General features: G+C 33.3%; 1 protein-coding gene and 1 long non-coding RNA gene across 5 annotated transcripts; both read left to right on the top strand.

Moving 5' to 3' along the window:
* The first annotated feature begins 2,289 nt into the window (after nt 1-2,289).
* On the top strand, nt 2,290-3,742 carry LOC113753292 (acyl carrier protein 1, chloroplastic). Of its 3 annotated transcripts, none has more exons than XM_027297404.1 (4): nt 2,291-2,457; nt 2,799-2,912; nt 3,023-3,145; nt 3,309-3,742. In XM_027297404.1, exons 1-4 carry the CDS (start codon nt 2,383-2,385, stop codon nt 3,444-3,446), a joined length of 450 nt encoding a protein of 149 aa, XP_027153205.1. In that variant the 5' UTR covers nt 2,291-2,382; the 3' UTR covers nt 3,447-3,742. The 3 variants fall into 3 exon arrangements, with proteins under 3 accessions (XP_027153207.1, XP_027153205.1, XP_027153206.1); XM_027297405.1 differs by having other exon boundaries at nt 2,295-2,457; nt 2,811-2,912; XM_027297406.1 differs by lacking the exon at nt 2,799-2,912 and having other exon boundaries at nt 2,290-2,457.
* Nucleotides 3,743-5,803: 2,061 nt separating this feature from the next.
* On the top strand, nt 5,804-9,001 carry LOC113754412. Of its 2 annotated transcripts, XR_003465191.1 has the most exons (4): nt 5,804-5,999; nt 6,414-6,460; nt 8,003-8,153; nt 8,643-9,001. It is a non-coding gene; the product is annotated as an uncharacterized LOC113754412 (long non-coding RNA). The 2 variants fall into 2 exon arrangements; XR_003465192.1 differs by lacking the exon at nt 6,414-6,460.
* Nucleotides 9,002-12,279: the final 3,278 nt, after the last annotated feature.

The following is a 12,279-nucleotide window of genomic DNA, read 5'->3' as shown; positions in this document are numbered from 1 at the left end:
TTAGCATTGCTAAAAAGATATATGAATGTGGGTTACAGGAAGTAAATGCATCAAGAATGCAACTCCTTTTCGAGAAACGATTAAAGCACAGCGATGTCAAAGGGGAAGGGCGCATTGTGATTCCAAAGGTACAGTACTGATTTAATTCCCTTATTCACTAAATATAATATATGTTCTTGTTCGTGTCCCCTGCGCACGTATGATTAGCTGTATGTATGTCTGTTTCTATGACAAAAATAAACCAACCCGCACTTGACAACTTCTTCCTAAATTTCATTGGATTTTTTTTCTTAATTCTTTTTCGAACATTTCTGAATATTTCTGCCACACGTGCTGATCGGCAATTGTTGGCACGCTAATTTTTGCCACAGGCCGATGCGGAAAAGTACATGCCCGCCTTGGAATCAAAGGAAGGCCTCCACATTTTCATGGATGACATGGTTGGAGTCAGAAATTGGATGTTTAGATACAGGTTACTTCCTTTAATTTCCAAAAGAAAATGTATGGATGTGATTCATTGCCAATGTAGGCCTCAAGTATTGAAACTTCAGCAAATTACAGTATGCATCACATTGGCTTCAAAGAATTTTGTACTCATTGATAATGTCTCCAAACAGATATTGGCCCAACAATTCAAGTAGAGTCTATGTTCTCGAGAACGCAGGTACGTTGAGCTATATATTAACCTCATTGCAAGTTTTAGTTGCAAGTGCTAGTAATTACTCCAGCATTTCGTACCTGTACCTGTATATACGTACGTACATATATATATATATATGTATATGTATATAGACACACACACATGCATGAAATTGATGGCGTAATTGTCAAAGTACTTTGCTACATGCGGTCTTGAAAATTTTCAGGGGAACTTATAAAAGCTTATGGATTGCAAGTAGGGGACTTCATTATGGTTTATAAAGAAGATAGGGAAAGCCGAAGCTTTGTGAGTACACACACACACACATATTATTAGTATTAGTATTATTATTATTATTCCCCGACGCCATAATGACCGTGCATAATCCCCCATTAATTATTTGCACAACTTACCAACTCATTTTGACTTCTTCTTCATCATCTTCTTCTTCTTTTCGGCGTAAAAAACAAATATATATATATATATATATATATATGTATATTCGTTGATAGGCTATTGGAACAAGGAAGTCCGATGCTAAAGATGACGATGAGCTCTCTGTTCCAATAAATGCTGCTGATCCTATCCCTATGGCTGCATCAATAGATGAAAACTTGGTTCCCGACTCTGATGAAAGTCGGGTATCAACTACAACTAGCTGCCCTCCTGAATCCGCAGGGTCGGAGTATGGTGGTGGCTTAAAAGGTTTTCCATTTCAGCTACTGAAGGTGGATGTCTTTGACTTGCCAGAATACTAATGAAGAAGCTGTTACGCAACGCCAAACCGTTTATAATTATGCTTTTATACCGGAGGGGGAAAAAACAAAAATAAATAAATAAAACTTGTGATTTCTGTGAGGTCGACTCATTCTTGTTGTCACTTGTCATGTCATGTGAGTAAAACAGTACTTGTTGTTATTTCAAGAATTTTAATCCATGGGAATTGTTTGCGTGTAGTGTAACAATGCTTTTAATCTGCTGCTAAACTTAAATTAAAAGTTTAGAAAGAAAGAAAAAACAATGAAGTGGCAAGTGATCAACATAAAAATCTTTCCAACCAAAAAAAAAAAAGTATTTGCTTGCATTACAAATATATATATATATATATATATATATATTTTATGATTTCAATCATCTTTTTATTTTACATACATCACATTACAAAAAAAATATAAAAATAATTATTTCAAATAATCTTCCTTCCAATGGCTTGACAAGCGCGCGCGCCCTGGTGAAGCAGGCCTAGCGGCTTAGCATAAAGCAGGCCTAGATAAGTCCCTCCCGGCCGGGGCGGTTATAAACTATAAACAGTATAAAGCAGCTTCTTGCATGTAAATGGGTACGCGAGAAAAATTTCCACTTCAATTGCTCTGCTTACAAGTACTCGTGGCCAACTTCTTGTTTTCCTGAAGAAGCAGAACGCACTACTTTGAATCACAAATATATATATATACTTTGAACCACCAATTACAAATACTACTACTACTACTACAGCATTGCATTACAAGATTACAAGTAGGATTACAAGAGAATATATTGCATTGCATTGGAAAAGATTTTGTGAGTGGACAGGTGTCGAAATCCTATCGGGTGGGTGGGTGGATTGAGATGGATGGACGTAGGCAAAGCTACGAGCGGTTGGGCTGCCAGTTTCCCTGCTTCCTTATCCGTTAACCATTCCTATTTGGCAGCTCTCTCTCTCTCTCTCTTTCTCCTGTCCACTGCGGCTTTCAGCTTCCAAGATGGCCACCGTCTCTGCAACCTCGCTCAATTTCAGGCCTTTAACCACTTCTCCGCCTCTCGGTCGGATGGACCAGGTAAATTTCAAAATGTACCAACAAATAAAAAAAAAAAAAGATTCTTGCTTTCCTATAAAGTTTCAGTGTGAAATATGTCATTCTTGTTGATGAGTAGTACAAAAATGTATACTATATGCTGTGGGATCTTTCTCTATGGCCTTAGCTGAATGAATCAGTGTTGGGGGGTTTTGCAGCTGTGAGCTTTGGTCATCAAAATACTAAATTAGTGTAGTGGTTACGTAAAGTGCATACGGTTCTTTCTATACACTGGTGGTGCCTGATGCAGATTTAAGCTAGCTAGCGCACAGAATCTGATGCACGAAATTTTGACCCACAAATCTTGATCTGAATGGTTCTAGCATTTTGCACAGATAAGCAGACAGGCGGCATCTGTCAGGATGATTGGCGCTGCCTGCACTAAGAACATTACCTTCCCATCTCTCAGAACCTCTCGATTTCAAGTCTCTTGCATGGTATTACTACTAATTTGGAGATTTGGTGCGTGCATTTTTTTTTGTCTGCTTATAATTAAAGACTTTGCACGTGCTGCTAATCAAGGCTACTGCTTGTGGAATTTTGTCAGGCCAAGCCAGATACAGTGCAGAAAGTCTGTGACATTGTAAGGAAGCAATTGGCCTTGCCTGCTGAAACTGAGCTTACTCCAGATTCTACTTTTGCTTCTCTCGGGGCTGATTCTCTTGACACGGTATATATGTGCATACATGCAGGCAGCTCATCTGTGTCCTTCGTGATTTGAGTTTTTTTTGCTCGCTAGTTGATGATCATGTGATCATCATCCTGCACTCTTCCGGTGCGACTCTATTTTTAACTCGAGACGTTCTGATGTAATCAACGGTGGTTGGATTCAGGTGGAAATCGTCATGGGTTTGGAAGAGGAATTTGGAATAAATGTGGAGGATGAAAATTCTGAAAACATTACAACTATCGAGGACGCAGCCGATTTGATAGAAAAGCTCGTCCAACTCAACTCAAGCCATAGGATTTAACCGTCTTTCCGAACAAACAGAGCAACCAGCTAGCGAGTATATTAAGGTCTTAAAGAGTGTTCTTCTTGATACTCATTAGCGATCGCAATGTGATTTTATGCTGACTTTGTCCCCCTCGTTAATTTATTTGCATTGTTGGTTCATTTGAAATTTTGATGTTTTTTCTAGTTCCTAGTGTTTGAAATGTTGGGCTTGTTACAATGCTCCTAGGATTTCATTTCACCATTCAGTCATATTCTCCTATGTTGTAATGTTTTCTGATGATAATTAGTCCTTTCTCTCCAGCCCATTAAAAAGTGAGCGAGTACTTGGCAAGAAACCGTATGCCAGCAATTATTTGTGACATCCTAGGTCCTTTGCCCTTTTAGAGTTTTAGTATTCGAAATAGTCCCTCAACTATATTTACATGGCCAATTTAGTCCTTATTTGACCGATTCATCCAATTTATTAATTTTCTGCACCAACAAACAAAGCCAAAATAGAAAAAATCCAGCCATAGCCCTTATAAAAACGTAGGTACAGATATTTGTCAAGAAATTGCCAATAAAATTAACCACATGGAAAGAAAAAAAATCGAATTTCTTTTATCTTTATTTCTTAAAAGAGTAATCATTAATGTTAGCAAATCTTTATTCCAGCTTTTTGCATATTCCTGCTACGTTATTTTCTCTTCCCTCCATTTAATGGATTGAGTTGGATCTATATGATTTTCTTCTTCTTTTTTTTTGGGCATTGACTCCATTTTTCTTCATAAGAAGCTCCATTTTTTTTCTCTATATTACTCAATTTCGTTGTCAATTTCTCGATAAATATTTTTTATTCTGTTTTTTTATAAGGGCAATGATGGGATTTCCTATTTCACTCCTGATAGTCAATTCATAACATTGATAAATTAGGTTGATCAACCAAATAAGGATCAAACGAACCACATAAATATAGTTGACGGACTATTTCAGTCTAAGTAACATAGTTGAGAGACTAAATTAACTCATAATAAAATTCAAGACTATTTTGGCTTTATCAAAATAGTCGAGGGACTAAATTAGCTCCCAATAATATTTATGGACTATTTTAACTATAACAAAATAGTTCAGGGGTAAATTGGTGTTTTGCCCATAGTATTAATTATGGTACCCCGTTGCAACTCGTGATTGTGCTGGTACATTATCAAAACAACTAAACCTCACTGGATCTTCGGAGGATCGCATGTTGTCTAGGTGTAAATCGATTCTGGGTCCACTCTGAATTGGTTGGTTTGAATGGAGTGGGATCTAGGGTTAATTTTAATTGGATTTTTATAATGAGTATCTATTGGATGCTTTATAAAGACATGCAAATCATATGTAACCTATTATCTAAGTGCATACACTAATAATAATTATCCTACCTTACATTTATAAGCTTTCTTTATTTAATTTTATATTTTTTAAATATTAGGGATTTTTTTTAATTGGGCACTTGTTAACTCATCTAAATTTTTTGTACATCTAAATTTCACATAATCTACCATGGAACACTAACAATTATTATCATTCATTACATTTATACATTCTTTCTAATTAATATTAATTAGTGTTTAAGGCACACTCGATACGTGTGCAATAATAAATAAATATCTAAAAATTTTTAAAAATATTTGTTGAAATTATTTTTTATGAGATTTGGTTTTATATTTTTATAATACATACGGAAATTTGAAATTTACATAAATAAAATGTACAAATAGACTATTATTTGGCAGTGGGTAGTTATAAAAAAAAGAAGTAAAAGTACATATGATAGCAAGTAAGAAAGACAGAGATAAATATGACAGTAGTTAAGAGAGGCAGAAGTAGATAGAATAGTGGATAGTCATACTTAAAGGATAATTTAGGAAGATCATAAGATGACAGGTTTTTATTTACACCAAAAGTCTCCCTATCCCTTTATTGGACAATGCTACAGTGCCTATAGTTATGGTAACGATATTAAGGAAACCTGCTATTACAGGTTTCTATTACCTTTAGTGACAGATCCAATTTTTTAGTGACTTTTTAAATATTATATTAAAATAATTAATATTAACTTTAGTAAGTTTTTAATTAAAACTAGTAAGTTTATGCCTGAAAGATAAGTTTTAGTCAAAATAGAAATTTACACTTTGAGTAATTTAATTTACTTATTATTTGACAAAATTTACTTATGGTTGAATCAAACTTACTAATACTAAAAGTAAAAAATGTTCATATTTAAGTAAAAAAGTTACCGGTTTCTGAAAACGATTTTGGGTTCTGAAACACTTCCGGGTATCATCTCTTTAAAGTCATCTGCCTTCTTATTACTTAGTTCTTAGTTCCAACGATACAATTGAATTCCCAGGCAAAGGATTCCACTTTAGTCCACACTTTCTCTTGGTTTCAATTGCATAAATTTTCTCACTTCCAAATTTTCATCTTCAGTTCCCACTTTCCCTCTATCCTTTCTCATCGATCGGTTGTTTTTGGGTGCTGCCATATGCGGATACAATAAAAGGGTTAGCGACGGTGGTAGCCAATCAAAGAGAGCAGTGCCGAGGTTAGTCCATCATGTCCACTTGAAATCGTTTGATTATATTGCTGTAATTTATTTATATTTCATTTGTTTTGTTTGTCAAGATTTTCTTACGAAATCAAGGCTGAGTATTTGAAGATTTTATTGCAATTTTGGGGCTGAAAATGTCCACTGAAACATCTAGGAAATGGTTGTAGTTTTGATTGTCTACGGGTAAAATATGGTTAATAGCCATATGAAACATCTAGGAAAGGACTTGAGACTAGGCGTTTAAGTTAAATGTGATTAATTTGTGAATGCATATAAGATGTTTGGTGAAATGTCAAAGAGAAATTTCTGTGTTATGATTGCTACTCGGTGCGAAGGCATTTTTTTTGTGTTATGATTGCTACTCGGTGCGAAAGGACTGAGAAGTGTAAGAATTTTTTCTGCCTGCAGTTCCACACTATTCTGGTCCATTGCCGCTGCAAGACCCCTGTTTGATGGTATAAATGATTACTCATTTTAGAAAGAAAGAAAGAAAGTAATTGTAATACTATAGCATGAATTTGAAATCTGCTCAGGAATGAAACAATAATATTATCACCATCAGATCAAGTGCCTGACCAATTGATGAAAGTTATTTGTCCACCAAATACTTTGTAACATGCTAACATTTATGTGCACATTAACATAAAGTACATGCCTATTAGCTCATGAGTGTGTGTACATGAACAAAAATCAAATGCCAAGTTTTTATTTCCCCCCTTTATTTATCTGCACATGCACCTTTTGGTTATCCATCGATCTGGTATAGATATTCCCCAGTTCCTTATAAAAGTCATGGTTCATGTCCCTAATCAACTTCTTAAACAGAGGAAGATTATAATGTCAAAGATAAAACTACTGATGACAAAGCAATGCAATGAATACTTTTCCACTAGCTCATGGATTCCGGATATAATTGTTAGCATAGCTAAAGCAAGTGACTTCAAGGCTCTAGGGAAAGTGGTGCAGGAGATACGAATAAGTACCACAACAAAAACTAAACTAATTCTTGTTTCAAATGACCACTATTGCCTATGTTTTAATAATGCATTAATTTAAGATTAAAGAAAGGTTACATGATTAATGGCTATCTTTTCCAGCATTAGTAATCCAATAAACTAATCCAGACCACTCTCCCTCCAATAAAAGCTTTCAGATAGTCAAAACAGAAAAGTTCCAATTAAATATCCTTTTTCAAATCTTTACTGATGCTCATAAGTAGGATCTTTGATTTTTTTTTTTTGAGCCAAATTATCCTCCAATATAACAGCATTCTCGGCTACAGGGCTAAAAGGCAGTAAATTTCATTTTAATCGTAACTTCCTGCAATTGGAGTTACAGCTTTGGCGGTCAGATTTTACATACAATTATTTCTGACCAAAATTTATGTATTTCATGCATGTTGAAAAGATCCCTTTTGTATTAGTGATGATTTATTCTTGTTTTGAAAATTCTATTCAACAATTAACCGCATAATTTTGCTACACAAAATATACTACAATACTCTAAACTCCTGCAAAAGGGCCCGCATACAACAGTTTAGTTGAACGATTTTAGCTGACATGAAAGTGAAATAATAAAGAAAGATCAAGAAAATTAAATACAGACCTGTGAATCTCTGTCTTCAGTTTCCAATTACCTGCTGCTTGTTGCTCTGTGCTTGATGGAATGATTCAGAGACTAAAAGAGCGCTTCTATGAAGAAAAAGTTTTTTTTTTTTTTGGGCAAGGAATATTCCAATATAATCAGATTTAACTAAATGCCTTAATAGACAAGAATGTGATTGCTAGAGTTGTTACTTTAATAAAGGAAAAGAGCAGAGAAGGAAAAAAGGACTTGACAGTGCAGGCTATACGATCCTCCCCAAGGGAACCCAAGCCCCTTTAAATTCAAGAAAGGAAGATTATGAAATTGGGACAAAGTGTAATTCCTCAGCTGAAGCTAACTCAGGGGTCCCCTGTCCGCCCTTTTTCTTTTTGAAATGGTCCCTTGATCAACAGGTTTGGCGGCAGGACAGCTAATGGTCAGAAGAGTTTTGGGAAAATTTTGGACATCGGAACCGTATTATATTACATGGGATTGAATCTCCCCCTTCTTCTTGGTTCAAGGGAAACTGAAACAAAATAGGAAACAGTGTTGCAAGATATCTAGGTAAAAGTATTCATTTCTCTTTTGTTGATAATATTGATCATCTACTTCAAACTGTTTGTTCTTACTCCTAAAGCTAGTATTGTTGGTTTACTGGGCACAGAAGGTTTGGACTCTCTAGGATTCTTGGGGTTCTGCTTTTGTATGGCGGCCATATGCTTTGTTTTTTATTTTATTACTTATTAAATCTCATATCATTCTTAGATATTTGAGAATATTATTAGATAAATTTAATATTGTCTTGATGATTGGAGAAGGGTGGTTTGGTTTCTCTGAGTTGTTGTTGTGGCTTTCAGCCTTATTCTGGTTTTTTATACTTATATTCTCAAAATTGGTACAGGTGGTTTACTATAGAAATGTTCCTCGCATGGCTTGTTCTGCTGCTAAAGCTTAGGGACTTGAAGCACGCATACGTTTTACTGTTATTATTGTCATCATTTGGTTATTTCCGCTTCCAAATATGCTAAAACTGAAAGTCATGTTCTTTTTCAGGACTGGATATCTCAACGGGATGGAATAAGTGAAAGGAAGCAGGGAAGATTAGCATTAATCATGGAATTCCATATGGATGGTTCTAGTTAAACATGGGGTGCATCGGACACAGTCTCGCTTTTGGTCTTAGTTGTTATAGCCTTATAGGTGTTTTCTGATTGCGCTACTACTCTTGTAGTTGTGACCCTCTCACATTTTGTTCAGCTTAGTCAGGGACTATTATGCAGTAGTTGTTCTAATGCTTAACCATGAAAAACCTCAGTGGTTTTATATAAGCAGCTACTTACTACATGCTACATTTTGCTGTAAAGTACTAAAGGGATTTGCCCTTACCACATTAATAGCGGTGTAACATCCATTCTGTCGTAGGAGCACATACTCTTATTTATTTCTGCGAGCATTAGAAGTTCCTTTTTATCCATTCGTTTCGGTGCGACCAAAAATAAAGTGTGTTGCTTTCCTATATAGACTGACGGCACTTTTATGAGAGAGCATCGGCCTTTGTGAAGTTAAGTGCTGTGATTTCCTCAGTAACCGATTAGCAGAAGTCCAAACAAATAGTATCTTCCCACGTCCTCTACGAATAAACAAGTAATCCACCTTTCTATTTAATGACAATCTGCCATTAGGAATAATGGGACAAACTAGTTTCGACTTTCTTTGTCCATTTATCGTAACCGAGGAAACAATAATTGTGGGGGTCTCATAAATACCTTCAATGAATCCGTAAAAAGGCTACCAGCTTTAGGTACTATGAATTCTTTGGCATAAAGAAATCCAAGCGTTACTAGTGCATCGACCTTTCCTACTCTAACTAAAATTAATAGCTAATAAAAGTCACCTTTGTTCTTATCTCTTGAATTCTTAACTGTTTCAAAATTTAATAAAGAATTCTATCACAACCACAACACTTTTGAATTCAAAACTACAAAAAGGCCTATCCTTTTTTTTTAAAATTTTGGGTTAAAGTTAGCAAAAGTTCTACTTATTTTCACCTTTCTTGTAAAAAATATTTTTTGTTGCAATTTCAAATTTTAGTTATTCATTCGACACTAGTACGGGCATAGATACGGATTAAGCAACCAGTTTGAGGAATAATATTTTTTATTATAAAATTAATTTGAATTGAATTAATAATTTGATATTTTCACAATAAAGTGTAATTTTTTTGTCATTTTTCAAAAAAATTTAAGAAATCTATATTTTAGCAATTGTTGTCCTTAAAATTGTCTTAATTGAAGTTCGTTAAGAATAATTGAAGTTCCGATATCAATACTCTATTCAAATGTAAATATTCAACCTAAGTAACAAAATAAATGATAGCTTAACAAACGAAATATGCGTTCAATTGATCGTGTTCGAACTACATATTCTGTTAATGGTTAGTATATATGAAATTGTACTTTCCATTTGTAGAAAATTAATATGCATTTTATATCTACTAACGAATAAATTACCTATGTTTTGAACAAATCAAACCTAAACTTATGGTGTGATATGTATATAGTTGCTCACATTTATACTTATGCCATCATCCTTTCTTCCACTTGCTTTTTAGTAGTGCAAATTTCTTTTGATTATATTTAGGGGTGGTAATTTTCGATACGACCTGAAAATACAATATGAACCTAACACGAAATTAATTGATTCGGATTGAGGTTTCGTGGGTTCGGGTCAGAATCGAGTCGAATCCGACAAACCCGAAAAGAAAATGGGTCGAATTCGGGTCAAACCGTGGGTGACCCGATACGACCCGATCACCTGTTTATGAATTAAAAATTATTTTACCTAACTAAACTAAGTTATTCTTTTTTTTTCAAAGGCATTCATCACTTAACCCTAAATGAATTTATTTAACTTATTTGAAGTTGAAATTATTATATTTGGACAAATAATGTATTATATTATTTTTTACTTTTATATTGCTTTTATTTATTTTGTATTTGGTTCGGAATAAAACACTTTTACGGTGTTTTTAATTTATTTTAGATTAGGTTTGGGATTATTTATTTAATTTTTATTACTTGATTATGTAATTAGTCTTGTGCGAATTAGAAATTACAGTGGTAAATTAATAAATTAAAATTACGTTTTGGGTCATTCGGGTCGTCCCGCCAACCCGACAACCTGAAATTTTCAGATTCGGGTCAGATATCCTGACCCGTTTCGGGTTGGCGGGTCAAGTTCGCGTCAGACAGTTTTCTATTATACCTGGGTCTCAACTCGACCCGCCACTCCGATTTGGACCCGGTTGCCACCCCTAATTATATTGGTAAAAAAATAACATATTTTACAAATTATTCCAATTTATTTAGAAAATGTTACTAATTCCATTAGAAGCATTGAAATGTAATCATGGTTTATTAATTTTTTACTAAATATAAATACTACATACAAAAGGAAAATATATTTGACTTTGTTTTACTTTGATTAGAAAAACCTGTGGTAGAAATAACGAAATAGTAACAGGGGTGCAAATTTCAAATCAACAACCAACGTACACTTAATTACGATAATTTTGTAGTTGACCAAACTAATATATGCCATAAAGTAGTAAGATTTGATCATTTATAAATTGGCAATTTTAGCAATTTATATACCATTCACCTATAAAAATTATGATTATTATAAAATGCTATTTTATAATAATTTACATACTATTTGCCAATTAAAAGTAAGTTTCATAAAAAAAAAAGTGCATATAAATCCATACTTTAAATGATACAAAATATATTTGAATCTCACGAAACTTAATATGTGGGTAAATTTATTATAGTTTTCAAAGATTATGCCACATTAGTACAAATTTAACTGTTATACTTGTGACCTAGAAAATAAATTTATTAGAACACATAACCTTGATGAATGATACATACAATCATATATTATACATTTACGTTACCAGCAATTACTAACTATAATATTAAGTTTCAATCATTTTACTTAAAAAATCTTAGCATTATTTTAAATAAACTTCCTAATACTTGTTTCATATAAGTTTCTTTAAGTAAAATTGTAAATTTATGCCACAAACTAGTAAGTCTTGATGGTTAACCAAATTTACTATTCTATCAATAGGATTTACTTTTAATCCGTGAAAACTTACTATTACTTGAACTAAACTTACTCTCCAAAAAGTAAGTTTCGAATATAGAGTAGTAATATATTTTTTAAAAAACGTAACTTTCATTTTTATTTCAATTTACTTTTTAAGACATAAATAGGATAACACTTAGATGACCTTTTTCGATTTATTTTTTATTTGCTTTTAGCGACCATTTAATTATTTGATAGGTCTATCCACCTAATTAGGATAACACTTAAAAATAAGAAAGTAAGTTTTCTATCTAAAATAATAAGTTAACAGTAATAAATTAGTAACTTTTATACTTCAAAAGGTAAGTTGGAATAAATATTAAACTTACTTTTTAAATAAATAAATTACTACTTTATATCCCAAACTTACTTTTTAGAGAGTAAGTTTAATTCAAGTAATAGTAAGTTTTTATACATAAATAGTAACTCTTACTAATAACATGGTAAATTGATTAATAATCAAAACTTACTGATTTATGGGACACATGTGCTATTTTATTTTAAAACATATTTCAAACTAGTATCAGGAAATTTATTTGAA

Source organism: Coffea eugenioides, chromosome 11 (genome assembly GCF_003713205.1).
Source record: "Coffea eugenioides isolate CCC68of chromosome 11, Ceug_1.0, whole genome shotgun sequence".
NCBI classification, from domain to species: domain Eukaryota; kingdom Viridiplantae; phylum Streptophyta; class Magnoliopsida; order Gentianales; family Rubiaceae; genus Coffea; species Coffea eugenioides.
This window is presented reverse-complemented; position numbering and strand designations above follow the sequence as displayed.